General features: G+C 37.4%; 2 protein-coding genes across 2 annotated transcripts; both read left to right on the top strand.

The window, feature by feature from the left end:
- The first annotated feature begins 54 nt into the window (after positions 1–54).
- Positions 55–3,261, top strand: cnep1r1 (CTD nuclear envelope phosphatase 1 regulatory subunit 1). Its single transcript, XM_032561040.1, has 6 exons — positions 55–292; positions 759–830; positions 2,165–2,238; positions 2,509–2,618; positions 2,751–2,805; positions 2,885–3,261. Exons 1-6 carry the CDS (start codon positions 268–270, stop codon positions 2,924–2,926), a joined length of 378 nt encoding a protein of 125 aa, XP_032416931.1. The 5' UTR covers positions 55–267; the 3' UTR covers positions 2,927–3,261.
- A 319-nt stretch (positions 3,262–3,580) lies between these two features.
- heatr3 (HEAT repeat containing 3) lies at positions 3,581–17,084 on the top strand. Its single transcript, XM_032561039.1, has 15 exons — positions 3,581–3,869; positions 5,459–5,631; positions 6,333–6,420; positions 7,345–7,445; positions 7,774–7,883; positions 8,765–8,905; positions 9,013–9,305; positions 11,972–12,062; positions 12,248–12,402; positions 13,959–14,041; positions 14,132–14,268; positions 14,390–14,478; positions 15,050–15,193; positions 15,268–15,444; positions 15,594–17,084. Exons 1-15 carry the CDS (start codon positions 3,729–3,731, stop codon positions 15,705–15,707), a joined length of 2,037 nt encoding a protein of 678 aa, XP_032416930.1. The 5' UTR covers positions 3,581–3,728; the 3' UTR covers positions 15,708–17,084.
- The last annotated feature ends 527 nt before the right edge of the window (positions 17,085–17,611 follow it).

The following is a 17,611-nucleotide window of genomic DNA, read 5'->3' as shown; positions in this document are numbered from 1 at the left end:
TTTGAATGGGGAAAACAAAGGGACATTATTGGACGTCTGAGATTTAATTCAGCGTGAAACAGCGCCACCTGTTGCCCGTCCCCAATCTGTGACGTTTCAAATCAGAAAAAGACATTACGGTTTGGACCGCCCTCTTCTGAGCTTTCCATCCAATAGAATTATGGTTGAGGATTTAGCCCATTCTGATTGGTCAGCAGGTCAGTCCTTCATTTGAGACGGGAAGCAGATGCACAACCAAACAGCGCACTGCTGTTGTCGGCTTAGGACATGAATTCTTTGGAGCAGGCCGAAGGTAACAAAACCATAAAGTAGCTCATTTTACCCAGATTGAAATCTATTTTAGGAGTCATTTAGATTTTTAAATGAAAATATAAAAGATGAATCAGAGGTTGTGATGTAGGGGAAATAGAAGCTGGTATAAAGGCTGGCTAGGGTTATTAGCATACTTGCTAGCTTAGCAGGGAGATATTTCTTTTTAGTTGACAATTGTGTAGTTTAACATCTATTCTTTGATATTAATGAGCGTCATGTCAGACTTTATAACAACATTAACGTTTTACGGTGATTTTCTGTGTTTACGTATCTTAAATTAGAAATAAAAATGTTCTAAACTGAGCATTTGTATTGATGTGTACATTATATCAAAGTCCCAGTTTATTGACAGCCACTCACAGCTTGTCACCAGAAAAACTTTTAGTCTGTCCTACATCTCTGATGTTAACTGTAACTGTATTTGAACGTGTCCCTTATTCCAACAGACCTAAAGGCTTTTGAGAGGAGGCTAACGGAGTATATCTCCTGTTTACAACCTGCAACAGGCAGATGGAGAAGTAAGTACCTGCTATTGCTGACGTGAAACATTATGTATCTTCCAGCGTCTTCAGGGTAAAGCATACTGGCATTTAAAGTTAAATATTCACATTAGCTTTGAAGGGTTAAACAGTTTATGTAAATATAAATATTCCCAAAGCAAAGTGACCTTCACTTATAAAACGTGTCTCTGGTTATGCAGAATAATAGCAGCAAATGCAGAAATCTCTTTTAAGGTCATAGAAATATGATGCTAGGCAGAACAACATTTTATGTGTTATGTTTATTTTGGGTTTTATTTGACTAATGATTTCTTTTATCAGTTAAGGCTTAGACTTTAAGGCTTAGACAAGCTCATTGCAGAAACATATACCACTGTAATGCACAAAGTTGAGTTACTACAGTAGCATTTAAAATGGAGAGGAAACTCGTTGCATGATTGTATGATTTCGCTACTTGTTTGACAAGATAAAGAATACTGGATATCTCAGAAGGATGGCTATCGTACTCCAAACTATGTTTCTGTATTTCTAAATGTTTATGAACATAAAATATGTATCTAAAAAATCACCATCATTTCAGGACATATAAGTATTCCTTACATGGAGGTAGCTGTCTCTGGAACTGTAGTGGACAGGAAATGAGGGTTTCATAGATTTTATACAGATAGACAAGTGGCTAGTTAATCAACTTTGTCTCCCAAGGAATGTTATTATTAAGTTATACCAAAGTGCATTTAAATGAGCTGCACATTCAGACATAGACTGCCGCTCTGGAAGTGTTAACGGGTAGTTGGGTTTTTGTCACCATATTTATTTGCACCCAGTTGCTCTGATTCTGTAATTGACAAACATGCTTTCATAAATCATATGTTGAGCTGGTCCTTCTGGCACCCTAATCTACACTGCTGGTTGATGATTTAGCTCTACTACAAGCAAACATCTAGGTATATTTCCTACAATCTTAACATTAGGACAGCATTCCAGTTTGCATAATGTGTATGTTAGCAAACATTTCATAATAGCTGCATGTTAAAACAAGCAATTTTTGCTTTGGAAAAAACCTTTCAAATTACAAGTTCCTGCATGTTTTAAATTGAGACTTTTGCTGTGTTTTGAAGGCTGAAATTCTAAGAGAATATATATATCCATTTTATATTCAAGCATCTTTATATTGAAGGTAGAGTAATTGATTTTATTACTTGTGTCTTATAACTGCAGGTATGTAGGAGGATTCCAGTGCTTGGTGTTTAGGGAATATACAGTGTCAGTAGAGATGCATCAACTTTGCTAAATTCCTGAATAGTCACTACAATATGTTGTTTGTAATGTTTTTCTTTTATCTCTGTTTCCAGTGATTTTGATAGTGGTGTCTGTTTGCACAGCCACAGGGGCTTGGAACTGGTTAATAGACCCCGACACTCAGAAGGTTTGTTAAATTGTGTTCATGATGTTTGCATTATGCAGATGACACAGATTTGCAATTCTAAAGATTACATATATGATTATAAAAAAATCTAAATAACTTTAAACCTGATTTCAGCTAAATTCCAGCGAGTTTCAAGAGAATTTTTTCTTTATGGGATTTCAATGTAATCAAAAATTACTCCTGAGTTTTGATCAGATGAAAGAGAAAAAAAGTAAAACTTTGTCCTATCGAACTTTCCTAACGCTGCTCCTCTCCCTCCTTGATTTGCAGGTTTCTTTTCTTTCATCACTTTGGAATCATCCCTTCTTCACCATCAGCTGCATCACCCTAATAGCGCTCTTCTTTGCTGGGATACACAAACGAGTTGTGGCACCCTCGATGTATCCTTTTTCTGCTGCAGTAAATATAATGTGGAACAGCTCATTTTGCTTTGAGTTTAAAAGAATGGGGGTTTTTTGTTGTTTTTTTTACATTCTTGGTCGTGGTTTTTTCCTTGACGTTTGCACCTTCAGAATTGCTGCCCGCTGCCGGACAGTTTTAGCAGAATACAACATGTCCTGTGATGATGTAAGATTGTCGATTCCTGGAAAATGTATCTTTCATCTTTCTATGAATTTAACAATATTTTATTGAAATGTCTTGACAGACGGGAAAACTCATTCTCAAACCCCGACCGAACATTCAGTGACTACCATCTAGGTTGCTCTGTTCAGTTAGTTTTCATCAATTGTTGACCTCTCATCGGTCCTTCAAGCAGCCTGAGCATCAGCGACAAGGTGCAGTGCTGAGGAGGATATCATCATGATGATTTAGAATGAAGAAATGGACAAATGGAGGCTTTTTAAAAGTGTGGCTGCGATGTTATCATTGAAGCTGCGGATATGCTCACCTGACCCTTGATGTATTTTACGAATCGAGTCTCGATGTGTTTATTTCTGTTTCTAAAGTTGAGCATGTATTTTATCTAAATGTTTCTATTTTTAAATTTATTTACCTAATAAACACACAGAGTGTGAAAATGTGTTTTTTTTTTGTTTTTTTTTTGCCTTCTCTTAGATTTTTAAATATAGTTCTGGCTGTGGTTTGCTACAATTATCTTTCCTCTTGTTTTTCTTATTTAAATCTTTTTTAAGCCAAACTGTACATGCTCAATCCAATATCTCCTGAAGTGCCTGGGGAAATCCATGCTTGAATGGCCATGAATTTTGTTAGCTTTAATGAAAATAAAGCAAGAAAAGCAGGAGTGGTAAGTTTAGAACCTGCCACTCACAATATGACGGACGCAATAACGTACGCAGGAGCAATTCTCTTGGTTGCGACAAAGCGGGACCGCTTTCCGTCAACGACGACCTCTTTCCGGCTGTCTGCGTTGACTCTTCCACATGGTTTCCAGCTAGCCTGGGTCTGCGGGCTGCTGGCAGTGTAATCGCCGACATTTCGGACAGAAGACACAGACATCTTGTCACATGAGCACCTAGAAACAGATCAAAATGGGTAAAAGTAAAACCACGAAGTTTAAGCGGCCGCAGTTCAACTCTGTCGGCCTGTCGGTGAACGCTGTGAAGGAAGCGGACGGTGCGGACGAAGAGCACGATGAGGAAAGCTGTCCGGCTGCGGAGCTGCTGGAAAAAGTAGGACCACGATCACATCGGGGGTTTAAAGTTATAACTATGAAACGCACTAATCTGAGGGGTGTGTGTTATGTGAATTATTGATGAGCAAGTGACTGACAGTGTTAGGTTATTTGTCCACGGTCACATGTCGGGCTGGGGTTATGTCCCTTTAACCAGGTGTCAGTATGCGTACTGTACAGAAAATAAATACACAACACACAAACTCTTACTACTAACTATATAAAAAATAATTGCTGTATTGCTTTATCACTTAAGTAGAAGAATACCTCTTTGCATATGTATTATAATTTTATATAATTATTCTTGCTTTATGGTTGTTTGTGTATTTTGTCTTATATAAGGCACTTTGTGTTGCCCTTATTATGTATATTTATATGCAGTATAGAGCAATGTACAATAGAGAATTAGGACCAATTAATCTGACTTTTTTTCTTTCTAAGGAAATAATTCAAAATCAAGTCCCTAATTCTTTTACGTGATATCAATATCATCATCTTTGTATTGAATGAAATTAATTTCTTATCTGCGAAGGGAATGTTTTTAGTGTTGATTAAAATAGCAAAACAGAAGCACGTTTTGGAAAAAATAACTTTTTTTTTCTTTTTTTTTATAGACCGACAGAAATCTTATTTTTCAACAGTGATGGCTTTACCTTTTTGTGTGTGTTTTAAAATGGACTTATAATGAATTATCTCACAAAATGACCTGCAAGCATAATTTCAATGATCTCATGTGAAATAGATGATGAGGATGGAGGGAGCTGATGTCACTCTGTCATTTTGATCAAATTCTGTTTTGAAAGGGGAAACATTTTCTGTCATAATTACTTTGCATCAAAAAATCCCTCACATACCAGAACAAAATTTAAATATTTATCAAGTCATTGAGACCACAGTCCAGCTGACATCTTCTCAGTCAAGGGCTGCTGCTGAGAAAGTGCAGCAAGCAGACATGAGGGTTTCTGCTTATAAAAGAACAATAATCTGTTGTTAGGAAGGGCAGAAAAGAAAAAGAAACACATAAAAGATCTAATATGATTGCATATTTTTATGCCAGCAGTGAAATTTGGTCAAATATGTTTGGTTGATCTTGCATAAAAGCACAGCAGTGAATAAAGGATGATTTAAAAATGTTTTAAAATGCAACTCCTAACATCTAGGAGCAACTTGTTGATTATCTGTTTTTAAGCATGATGGAGCATGGAATTGATCAAAATATTTATGTGTTGGGTCTATAGCTCAGAAACTCCCGTGGGCCCAGAAGAAAATCTTTGGGAACCACTGCAATAGCTTAAGCTACCTAAATCTACAACTATTGATGTTTTTTATGATTCAAATGTATTTCTTGATAAAAGCTTGTGAATTCTTTCCTATTAAGCGTCAATATACAATAAAAACATTTGGCGAAAAATATTTTAATGCTGAAGGAGTAAAGTTTTTTTTTCTTTTTAAGTTAAAATCCTTATATCATTCTCCAAACATTTCACCTCGACTTTGCTTTTGGAAACAGTAAGGAAATCTTCAAATAAAAGATAAAAAAAAAGATTGTAACCTCGAATTAATATCAAGTTGTGTTTTTATTTCCAGTTGCAGAGTCCCAGTGCAGATATTCGAGAGTTTGCATGTGCCAGCATTTCTCGGGTGGTGCAGCAGAGCCAGGCCATTCCCGGTTTCCTCCAGAGGGACGCAGTCAGACGGCTGGGCCCCATGCTGCTGGACGGCAGCTTGGCCGTCAGGGAGACGGCCACTGGGGCGCTCAGGTGAGGGCGCAGCGGGATCTCCGCTCGTCTTTCGTAATGCCGCTAAATTTTCTTTGGATAATGTTGGACACATTACACATTCCATTCATTCTTTTTTTAAAATCTTTCCTTAAGTTGTTTTTATTCAACATTAAGCTGTAAAAAAAAAAAAAACTCTTGGATTTAGCTAAGAAATACATGTCAGACATGGCAACAAAACAAAATTTAAAAGAAAAAATATCTGCACCACAGAGTACACCAAGCTGAAGAATAATCAAGTTCTAATAATGGCATACTTCTGTTTCAAAAAGGCTCTGTGCTAAAAATAGAAAAAAGAAGCCCTTCTGGGTTTTCTAGTTTCATCTCTGGTGTACTGTAAGTGAACATAATCATTTTTTTTTTTAAATAAATGTGTACTTATGTATTGTGCTAGGGGCACTATGGTGTACAAAAAGCAAATAGTAAGTAGTTGGGAGGATATGCTCCACATTATTCAGGAGTTGATTGTTTAATGTTCAGATCTTCATCTTTTCTTTTCATTATGTTTGCACATGAAACAGAACACATTTCTTCCCTCAGCACTTCTTTCAGTATAAAGCTGTGCTTTGATTGCTCTTCAGTCAGAGGTTTTGTGCAACAGATCAGCAAGCTTTGCTTTTTTAGCTTTGCTACTCACACAGGATCTCCTCTGAGTTACTGATGAGTGTGTGTCTGCCTCACAGAAATCTGAGTGCATGCGGAGGTCAGGAGGTGTGCGAAGACATGGTGAGGCACGACATCATGACGCCGCTGACGGCACTGCTTCGAGAGGTGAGACTCCACGGCTGCTTTTAGCTCACTGCATCTTCTTAGCTCCTCCTCATCTATAGACTGTAACATCTGCAGGAACTGGATGTCAATCAATCACACAGGGAGTAATATATTTTTACAAGGTTCTAACAGGTGATTTTCAAAGTTTTGAAAGTTCTTGATTTCTGTTCAAAGTCCTTCAAAGTGCTTGGTATTTTAACTAAACATTTGATTAAAAGCCTAAATTTGGAAACAGTTGAAAATAGACATTTTCATGCACTGTATAATAAAACATACACACACACACATTTTCTTTCTTACTGTCTAAAGTGAAATCAGACTAAACGTCTCTTGTTTTAGGTTAGTTAGAATTACCAGAATTATTTTTATTTCCTAAATGACAGAAAACTTAGCAAGAATATTTTTGTATATTGTGTATAAGCATTTAAATTTTGACATAGAAGATCATTTACCGTAACATGATTTGTTTGGATTGTTTCAATATAAGGAATATTTATTATTCCTAATGGCTTAATGACTTATTGGTCAGTGTAATTGAAATATATATATGTTATACATTCTGTATAATACTATCACAAGACATTATTAATAACCGTAAATTATATCACATTTATATCACATTATATCACATTTAAACTGCCTTTTAGTTCATTTGTATTATTTTTATCTCCAAAATGTTGAGTGCTGGAAAAGTTTAAAAACCTATCTTAAAATACTTGAAAAGTGCTTGGATTTTACTGTGGAAGAAGTATACCAACCCTGTTTTTAAGACTGTATTCACAGAAGCAAAAACAAAAAATTGACTTGCAGTGAAATTTATTATGTGGTGTTAACATTTTGAACCAAAGGCAGTACTTTATGAAAGTGACAAATACAGTGTACGTATCTGCTGCTTCCTTGCTCAGAATGTTGTTTTCTTTCCAGTGTTGTACTGGTTTCGACACTGCTGCTGTTGCAATGAAAGACCAGAGCAATCCTGTGGAGGGAGTGGCCATTGAAGCTGTGAACCTACTGTGGAATCTATGGTAAGCCAGCAAGTTGGTATGCAGGGTTTTTATTGATTTATTTCCTCCCCTAAAGATGTTGTTGTGGCTTTGTTACTCTACTGCAACACAGATCTTTCTCCATTCTTAAAATCAGAATAAGTCAAGAGATACATATTTAGCTATTTCTATTTGATATTTCTTTTAATCATTCCACTATCAGGAATATTTAGAACAAAATCAAGTTCTATTCAAATAATTTCACTGTTAATTGTGTGACTGTGGCCACCCTGCAGCCACCGTTTAGGTGTACACCTGCTAAATCTTCAATTCTTCAGCTGATTGTGTCATCCATCTGTCGTCCATTTAGTGAGAGCAGCAGCCAGGCAGTGTCTTTGTTCAACAAATCCGGCCTCTTGGACATGGTTGTCCACTGCTTGGAGAGACACCCTCACAACGTGGAGCTGTCCATATCAGCTGGTAGGTCTGACAGATCATTTACTCTAGTTAACAGGATTTCCTTTTAAGTTCCTCATTTAAAGTTTCTGGTAGGCATTTGACACTTGGTGAATTTAAACTGCCTTTTAGTTTATTTGTATTGTTTTTATCTCCAAAATGTCAAGTGGTGGAAAAGTTTAAAAACCTATCCCATACCAGCATGGGACACTTCCTGGTATCAAGATTTACTTGAATATTTTTTATTTAACCACATAAGTTGATTGAGAACAAATTCTCATTTTCAACAACAAACTGGTCAGAAAACATTAAAACATCAAACAACAGAATATCATTGTTGCCATTTATTCCCATTTGTTCTTGCTGGGTTAGAGAAAGTGAGTTTTCACTGGCTGTATGTAGCATAAAGTAAGTCAGCATTGCCCCATACCCATCTGTTGCTGCACACCACATGTTAGCTGGCTGAAAGAAGGTTATTACATTTTTGCCTAAACTAATAGAAAAGACATTTAGCTGAAAAACTTTTAATTTTTCATCTAGCTGTTTTTTTTCTGAATTTTACAGAATGGACATAAAATACAAGATTATTAAGCAACTAAAACAAAAAAATTGGTCAGAAATAGGAAGTAAATTTCTCTCCCAAATATCCTTCAGCTGCTGTCTACAGTTTCCAGGTGTTAAAAAGCTGTTTTTAAAGGATGAGATGCTACAAATTCAGGTAAATAACCCCAAAGTGTTTGACAGTAAGCATGCTTTAGTGTATTTTATTTTAGAAGTAGAGTCGATACATACGCATTTCAGTGAGCTTTTAATGGGTATATTCATCTCAGTTGATTTTAAGGTATTATAAACTAATCTCCTGTCTCAGTTGGAGGAATCTGACTCTTATTGTTTGTGTTTCTCAGCTCACTGTTTGCACACTGTGACCGAGGACAACCCCGAGCTGCTGCGTAGCATGAACGCCGCAGTACTTGAAGCCCTAGAAAAAGTGCTGCTGTCATCTCAGCCAGGCATGGCGCACATTCTCCTCAGGACTTTAGCTGCAGGTAAAATTCATCTCTTGTCATAATTGTCTCTTTCACTTTTTAAGGTGGCCCAAAAACTGCAGTGTATATTTCCATAGAATCTCCGGATTTCCTGCCTTGTCTCTCAGGTACGCTGTGGAACATGAAGACCAGCTTGCTTGCGGCCCGACAAGCCCAGACCCTCAACGCTGTGGTGGCCACCCTGTCACAGTGTCTGGATTTGGACGCAGGGGTGTTGATACCTGAACTCAGACGAGCGGAAGAGGCTAACCACAGAAACACGGTTCCTGTGGCCGAAGCAGAACAGGCAGAGGCAGCGGCGGAGCCCGCTGAGGAGGAGATGGATGAGGAGGACGCACCCATGAAGAAGAAGAATGGCAAAACTATGAAGGCTGACACTGACTTTTCCGACCTGCTGCCTGTAAGTAGACACACTGGTTGTTACAGAAAGCACCTCTAAACATTTTCACATTTTGTTATATTAGAATAAGAAACTTGTTGGGTTTTTTTTTTGACCGAACCAGAAAACCGTCCTTGTTACTCGCCTAAATAAAATTTTGTGCATTTAATTGCCTTTTAGAAGTCACATATATAATGGCACTGTTAGTAATTTAATCAGAGGGGACATAGCAAACATGTAGAAGAAGGTCCTTTGGTCAGATGAGATGAAAATGTAAGTGTCTTTCCTGCATAAAAAAATGCACATCAACAGCACAGTGAAACATAGTGATGGCAGTATCATGCTCAGCTGATTCTTTGCAATCCTGGAATAAAATCACGCCGGAAAAGGCTTACATCCAGCCAGAGCTACAATGAAATGGTTCAGATCAAAACATGTTCAAAATTAAATGGCCTAATCAAAGGACAGACCTAAAACCTCATTCAGTCAGAGTTGTTTTGCAAAAGAAGAATTGGCAAAATATTTACTCTCTGTGCGAAATTGATTCAAGAACCGATTGAGATATGACTCAGAAAATTTAAAATTAAAGGAAACATTTTGGTCCAGGGTGTTAAAAGTATGCCGGCTATTTTTAAAACAATTAGACTAATGCTAGCTTTAATGCAGTCATGCTTTTAAGTCAAACTGAGTTAGCTATAAAGCTAATGTTAGCTTAAATGCAAATTTTAGTTCCGCTTCTAACAATAGAAAATTAGCTACCTAATTATCTACAATGTCAGTAAAATACAATAAAGTTTGTAGTTGTAATATGACAAAATGCGGAGAAATTAAAAGGGTGTAAATACTTTTGCAATAAAACTGCTTCAACAATAATAAAACATGGAATCAGAACATCACAAGCTGAATGTCTGTTATCTTCTCACAGTTTATTTTGTCATCATCCATCAGAGTTTAAGTAGGTCAGTCCACATCTGGTTATTTTCCCCTGAATCCATCAACACCACTTCTGACAGATCTTTTGTTCACTTCATATCCTCAGGTGGAGTCAAATAAGTCAAGTCCTGTTTTCACACTGCTGATGTGGCTCAGCAGTGTCCACATCAGCCTTTGTGATGTTGAAGCTTTCACAAAGACTGTTTGTTAACAGCATTCATAAATTAAGGTGGTGATATCTGTTTGCAGGTTTACTGAGACAGGGGTCGTACAGGGGCTTACAGTCCTTGAAAGTGCTTGATATTTAAACAGCATAGTTTTGTGCACGCTAATGTTTGATTTAAAGCCTAAATTTAGAAAATGTTATTTACAGTTGAAACCATGTATTTCCATACACCTAATAAAAAGACATACACAGTTTTTCTCACTGACTGAAGTTAAATCTGACTAAACGTTTACTGTTTTAGTTCAGTTAAATTAAAAAATTATTTATGTTTGCTAAATGCCAGAAAACATTTTTCAGAGTTTTTTTTTGTATATTGCTTTTCAGCATTTAACATGAGCAGGAAAGTCATTTACCTTTACACAATTTGTTTGAATTGCTTCAATGTAATATTTATTATTCCTAATGGTTCAAAAACATATTGATCTGTATAATTGGAATAAAGGCTGGCTTATATTTTATACGTAAAACAACATTATTGAAATTACAGGATTTTTTGTTTAAATAAGTGCTTTGTTTTTGGGCCAGTCAGGTGTATCGGGTGAAAAAGACATTTCAAAATATAAAATTTTGTTATATGTTTGTTTACCTTGTCCCTGCACTAGAATATAGAATACTACCACAAGACATTATTAATAAGTGTAGTAAATTACTTAATATACTAACAAATTGAAACTCTTTTCTTGGTTCATTTGTATTGTTTTGTGTGGAGCTGAAAAAGTTTGAAGAGAAAGAAAAGTTAGAAATTTTACTGTGGGAAAAGTCTATAAACTCTGCTGAGATAAATTATATGATTTGTGTAGCTTAATAACTTTGAAGCTCTTTGAAAAATCTCAGGTTGTGAAAACAAACTAGTTCTTTTCTGGAACCAGTTAGGAACTGAATCAAGCACCTGCCCTGTTTAAGAACTGGATCCACTTGTATGGAAAAACCGTCACAGTGATTCTCAGAGGTCTCATAGATTGCCTGTAGCTTAGATGTTAAGATGTGATGCTGTTCATGGAAAATATGCGGCCTGCTTTTTGACTTTAGAGCTACCCACCAATGACAGGTGGAAAGACAACACATGAGTCATCCGGAAGTGCAACACCAGGCCGACAGTGCAGACAAACTGTGGAGTAGACGCATCGCGGGTCATTTGGGGACTGGTGACTGGCTGACTCAACCCCTGCGAGACAGATCTGTCCCTCACGGCTCGGTCACGAACAGAACCCCAAGATCATGTTGACGTTCCACAATTTCCCCTCTAAAATATTAAACTATTCAGGCATAATACTACTGAAACACACACATTCATTGTGGCCCTAAATATAGCAGCGTAGCTTAAGCCAAGTTTCTCCATCAGCTACTTTCTATGCAGGCTGTCACCAAGACCCAGCTCAGAAATGTGCAACCTGACGTGTTCGAGTACATCAGCAGGAATGAATCGCTCCTCTGTAGCGAGCGGCTGGAATCAGACTGGGCGATAGCAGCGCTAGCAGTCATGGTTGTATTGGGATGTTGACTCACGCGGCTGTTTGTTTGTGTCCAGAGGGGTAAGGAGGAGCTGAGGGAGGCAACGGCCTTGCTGACAGCCCAGCAAACGTCCTTGGAGATCATTGTCAACATGTGCTGCTCTGACGGTGAGTGTTGAGGGAACGGACAGCAGTGCTGACCCAAGGCACTTTCATCTAAAATTTATTTCCTGTGACATGGCCACCAAGTGTGGATTTGTCATTCTGAGCGGCTGTTAGACCAGTAAACATATTGCCAGGGTGATTTCAGAACATTAAAGTATTCTTTATTGCTCTCCTTTTGTACTGTTTAGATCCTTCTGATGACGAGTGGGAGGAGGAGTCAAGCAGCGATGAAAGTGACTTGGGTCCTGACGGGCTCTGCGACGGACTGTCCAGTCTGATGTCTCCACTGTGCTTATCAGCTGAGGTTCAAGGGGCCTTGATCAACCACAGCATACCAGAAAAGGCAAACAGCACTCTGCTTCCTCAATCACACCTCACCTCTGTCACTACATGCACAGAAAGAATTCATTACAGAGTCAGAGAGTGTTGACAAGTGCCTAAAGTGGGTTAAGCTGTCATCTTTGCAGCTGTGGTTGCAAGCCTAAAAGAAACAGCTCTTTGAATATTTTCAAAAATTTTCAGTGGATTTTAAGGAGTGCCTAATATTGAAGAGGAAGAAAATGGGAATTTTTTTTTTTTAACAAATAAAACATCTGAAAAGTATGGCATTTTGTGGACTAAAAGTCACACTTCCTTTCATAGTTTGCTCCTTCTTCATGACCCGTTTTGTGACTGATGTGTTAAATATTAATTCATACTGATACACATGAACCAATGATTAAACATTACCATCTGCACACATGAGGATAGCTAATCACAATCTGAAAACTAGATAGTGGAATGTCTCCATAGCTGCCGGTGTTGTGACGATCTGTGCTACCTCGTCAAATTTTCTTTTTGTAGCACGTCTAGATATCTATATTTAAACAGTTATAACACCTGTTGAGACTTGTGAACAGTGCAGTTAGGTCTCAATGCCCAGTTAGTTGTCTAGGAGATGAGTATAAATGACTTTGCAGGCAGGCCTTCTTGGTGTTACAGTTTAATGCAATGTAACTGCCTTTCAGACACCCCAGATTTACTGCATGTGTCTCCGCTGCACCCCTTACGCACTTACTGCATGTGTCTCCGCTGCACCCCTTACGCACTTACTGCATGTGTCTCCGCTGCACCCCTTACGCACTTACTGCATGTGTCTCCGCTGCACCCCATACGCACTTTGCCAGCGGTGAGAGAAGTTCCTGATCACCTTAACTTAGAGCACGGACATCAGTGTGTCAGAAACTTTCATGGACAAAGTCTCCCTACATAGAAGCACCTTTCACAGCAGTGTTAGAGCTCCATGTCTTTTTTTCGTGTATCTCTACCAACTTTTGAACCTGGAGACTGACATTTTTTAACTTTGCAGAATAGCTCAAACTTAGATTGGAAGGAAAACATCTGTGAAAAGCAATTTTTCACTTCTCACTGGAGATGCTCAATTAGATTCTGGTCTTGATTTGACTAGACCATTCTAACACATAAATATGCTTTGTTCAACACTATGCCATTGTAGTTCTGACTGTGTCCAGGGTGAACCATTGTCCTGTCTGAGGTCTATTTCAATTTCCAACATGCTTTCTTCAACACTGGACTTGGGCACCACTGTATTAAATTTTATGTTCACGCATCAAAGTAATACAAATACTGAATACAAATGCAAAATGTTTTTCATATTTTTATTCTATATTAAAAACATCTTAATGTGATTGTAATGTGTCATTTTCCTTTTTTATGTTGTGTTTTTCTGACACATGTAATAACATACATTTGTGGTTGTACTGTGTGGTTATGTTCAGTTGATGATGAATATTGTGGAAGGAACTGTTTGTTTCTGATTATGCAGTGAACCCCACTTAGCTTCTCCCACATACATGCTTTGATTGCATTGTAATATGTTTTCTTTTCTCTGGATTCAAGGTTCTCAAAAAAACATCCTTCCCCAGAGAGGAAGCCACCAATGTGTGCCAAGAGAACCCATCCTGGAGAAGCCTGAGCAGGCGGTACTCGTCTTCATCAACTCAAAATTGGTTGCAGCTTTTAACTTTTCACCGTATAAAGTTTTTTTTTATAAACGCCTCCTCTTTGTGTAGGATGCGGCGGGTTCAGTCCCGGGCGCTGACTTGCCTCCACAGCATACTCTCCACCATGGATGCAGAGTCTCTGGGCGGTGAGGCAGCCCTGCAGGGAGCAGCACAGCACCTGTCCTCACTGGTCTTTGGTGCTGAAGGTCTCGGATTCTTGTCGATATTTTTGCAATTTAGCACTTTTGATACTTTACCAGTTTAGTGTTCATAGGCATGTGTGAAAGCAACAAGCAGAACTGACATTGAAACTTTTTTCTGTTGCAGAAATCCCAAAAGATGAGGAGTTCCTTGAGGCCGTCATCAGCGCCATGCGCTCTCTCCTGCAGATAATTGCCTCCAAAAACATCAGCCAGGTACAAAATACAGTACTATTCAGTGTCACTGATGGTAATCAGAAATATACATTTAAGATGTCATCCTTTTTAGACTGCATATTGTAGCATTGCTTTTCAAAATATTTAACCGTCTAGCAGTGTATTTCTTTTCACAGCAGAGTTTTATAAATGAGAAAGTCTTAGAAAGGATACTATGGAAAATGACCTGCTGGTTCTGCTTAGCATATATTTAGGTTAATGACATCACAAGAGATGCAAGAATCATTTTTATTAATGTTTTATTAATGTTGTTTAAATCTGTGTAGCATTCTAAAAGTTTTTGTCTTGCAGCTTTACACAATGAAAATAAACACTCTTTCAAAGAAGTATTCTGATTTAAAAACATGAACAAGACAGGAATTTTGAATCATCTTTCTTTTAACGGACGAATTGCAAAGCAAAAACAAACTGAGCATTGTGTGTCCCTCTGTAGGTTACAAACTATATTTAGTGATTCTGACTAGAAGCTTTAACCCAACACTATTTCCAACTTGGAAAACAACCCTCTGACTGAATGGCTGCTTTTTCTGTCGTGTTTTTGTTTGTTCAGTGCATGACCCCCCAGCAGCTGATGAGTCTGAGCGAGGCAGCCACCCGCTGCGATGTTGTCAGTGTGAGGGTTAACGCTGTCGCCATCCTAGGAATCACTGGAGGCACATTAGCCAAAGAAAAGGGCACGGTGGAAACCCTTCAGGTACCACTTCTTCCATTTTTATTTTGTTTGTACCCAAATGTTTGCTCCTGCTCTGAGAACTTTTGCTCCTGCAGATGATTGGAAATGCCTTGCTTCAAGTCGCTACGAGGGATTCCGATCTGGTTGTGAACGGAGAAGCGCTCGACGCTTTGTTTGATGTGTTCGCTGATGGAGAGGAGGCAGAAATGGCGGCTAAAAACCTCAACTTACTGCCTGCACTTAAGGCACTTCAGCCCGTCTTCAAGGCAAAGGTTGTAGAAATGAACTAACATTTAGTTTAGGCAATTTTTGTAATTAGGTCATTCTTTTGACTTCCAAAAAATATTCCAATAAAATATATTTCAGGATCTCATCTCTCCAATACATTAAGATACTTATCCATCTTTCCTTTTCTTAATAGATCCGTAAAGAAGGCCGGGGTAAATACAGCCCTCAGCAGCTGTGTGTGCTGGACAACATCAAAGTCAACCTAAGAAGATTTATTGGTTATCTGGAAAAGGTGGTGAAGAAATAAGGACTTTGTGTTCGTCACACTGTGATCAGTTGTTGAGACATGATGAGATGGTGCAGTTGAGAAACCATCACTTATTTATGTATTTTTAAAAATAATTACTGTTTACAGTTGTTTGAGTTATGTGAATATTTTTTGTGAAAAGGAAGAGGTGGTGGCATTTTGTCTGTGAAGACTCACCAACACGGTTTAAAAGATCTCAGCAAATTTTGATGGCATGTCAACAACATTTTTAAAAGATAAGGTTGAAAAAAAGCAGACTGCAGTTTTTCTTTCATTTGTACCCTTTCACTTATCCTAACTAGTAGAGGAGACCTATTTGGGGAAATAAAGCAGTCATATTGCTAGGACACTACAGACTGCTGTTACTTTACAGATATTTTACAGCAGAATGATCCATTTTATTTTTAGAAAATAAACTGCTTTTCTTAAATTAATCACATCACAGGGCTATTTTGTGTCCATCGTGCAGACTTTTGAAAATCACTCTTTGAAAGCCACTTTTGTAGATTCATATTTTTAAGTTAAAATTGCTACACAAGTTTTCAAGCTTATAGAGAAACTAGAGCTAAAGATGCTCTAATAGGGAAAAAAAATAACTCCATATTACAGGGGATGGCTAAAGTATTCACACCCTGTTACCTGTCCCAGCAGAACAAAAGGAGACTCACAGCATGATGCTGCCACCACCATAAAGAGATGCAGAGTGCATTTTTTATTTGCTTAACAAAAAGAATAAGGAAGAAGACCATGGATGTGTTTCCATTTCATAATTATGTTCTATTTTCTTTGTTTACTACATAAAATTCTAATAAAATATTAGATTTGCTGTTGCATGTCAAGATTCAATGGAGATAAATACTTTCGTAAGGTTAAATGAGCAAAGGTACAAGGAAATCTTGAAATGAAAAATTCAAACCTTGTTCAGACTTCTAAAATGTGATATTTTGAATTTACTTTCAGAAATTAGATGGCTTTTAATAAGATAGCTTATTAAAAAGCTGTGTTGTAAATAATTAGTTCTTCAATCTGAAACTTTCTGGGGAAAAAATAGACTTGCTGTGGTTGCTGACAGGAATAGTATTTAGTTCAGCAGTGAATGGAAAAGGTGTTAAAAATATTTCTTGGTGTATCAGAAATATTTTTGTGTCAGAACTTTGATACTACATAGTTTCATTAAAATCTGATCCATTTCCTAATAAAGTGAAAAGAAATTCCACTAATCTCCATTTTTCTGGAACAAGGTATGTTATGTGGAAAAAAATATTTAACTTCTCAAAAGTAAATGCATAAAGTTCTGAGCCATGATGCAAACATGAACTTATTTGAAGTTGTCTTGCGGTAACGGTTTAAAATAAAAATACATTTGGTGTAAGGTAAGATATCCCAGTTGTAAAAATCAGTTGACTATTTTTTTATCACTTGATTAGTTTATGGTAAACCTCTGGGTCATGAGAGAACCATTTAGAATAGCTTAAAAAGAACTTTCAACAGAAGTACTGAAAAATTGCATATGAAATCAAAACTTTTGTTTTTGTTTTTGAATATCTTAATTATTAATTCATCTTATTGATGATTTATTATTAAAAATGGTCAGTAAATAATAACTCTTAAATTGTTCAAATCAGCAAGGTACTTGCTCAAAATCCTGGTTTGCAAAAGATCTGAACTGAAGTCTAATCTTGATGAATAGTCCACAGCTGTTCCATTATCATTTGTTTTGGAAGTGACTAGAGGCGCTTTCCCACTGCCAGGTCTCGCTCCAACTGGTTAATTACGTTCTTTGTGTTTTTCTGTCAGGATTTCTGACAAATGTGGAAATTTCTTCAAAACGCTAGCTTTGATGTAAAACCTGTTCTGGCTTACAGGGAATTCATCTTTTGTTAAGTCCTCATTTCTTAGAACGT

This window comes from Xiphophorus hellerii, chromosome 4 (assembly GCF_003331165.1).
Source record: "Xiphophorus hellerii strain 12219 chromosome 4, Xiphophorus_hellerii-4.1, whole genome shotgun sequence".
Lineage (NCBI taxonomy): Eukaryota > Metazoa > Chordata > Actinopteri > Cyprinodontiformes > Poeciliidae > Xiphophorus > Xiphophorus hellerii.
This window is presented reverse-complemented; position numbering and strand designations above follow the sequence as displayed.

What these genes read in the sequence shown, in the direction of transcription:
- heatr3 (XM_032561039.1), top strand. Translation starts at nt 3,729, where the DNA reads ATGGGTAAAAGTAAAACCACGAAGTTTAAGCGGCCGCAGTTCAACTCT. An exon ending in TGACGGCACTGCTTCGAGAG is followed by an intron (nt 6,421 to 7,344) that starts GTGAGACTCCAC and finishes TTTTCTTTCCAG; the next exon opens with TGTTGTACTGGTTTCGACAC. An exon ending in CAACATGTGCTGCTCTGACG is followed by an intron (nt 12,063 to 12,247) that starts GTGAGTGTTGAG and finishes TGTACTGTTTAG; the next exon opens with ATCCTTCTGATGACGAGTGG.
- cnep1r1 (XM_032561040.1), top strand. Translation starts at nt 268, where the DNA reads ATGAATTCTTTGGAGCAGGCCGAAG. An exon ending in TAGACCCCGACACTCAGAAG is followed by an intron (nt 2,239 to 2,508) that starts GTTTGTTAAATT and finishes CTTGATTTGCAG; the next exon opens with GTTTCTTTTCTTTCATCACT. An exon ending in CGAGTTGTGGCACCCTCGAT is followed by an intron (nt 2,619 to 2,750) that starts GTATCCTTTTTC and finishes TTGCACCTTCAG; the next exon opens with AATTGCTGCCCGCTGCCGGA.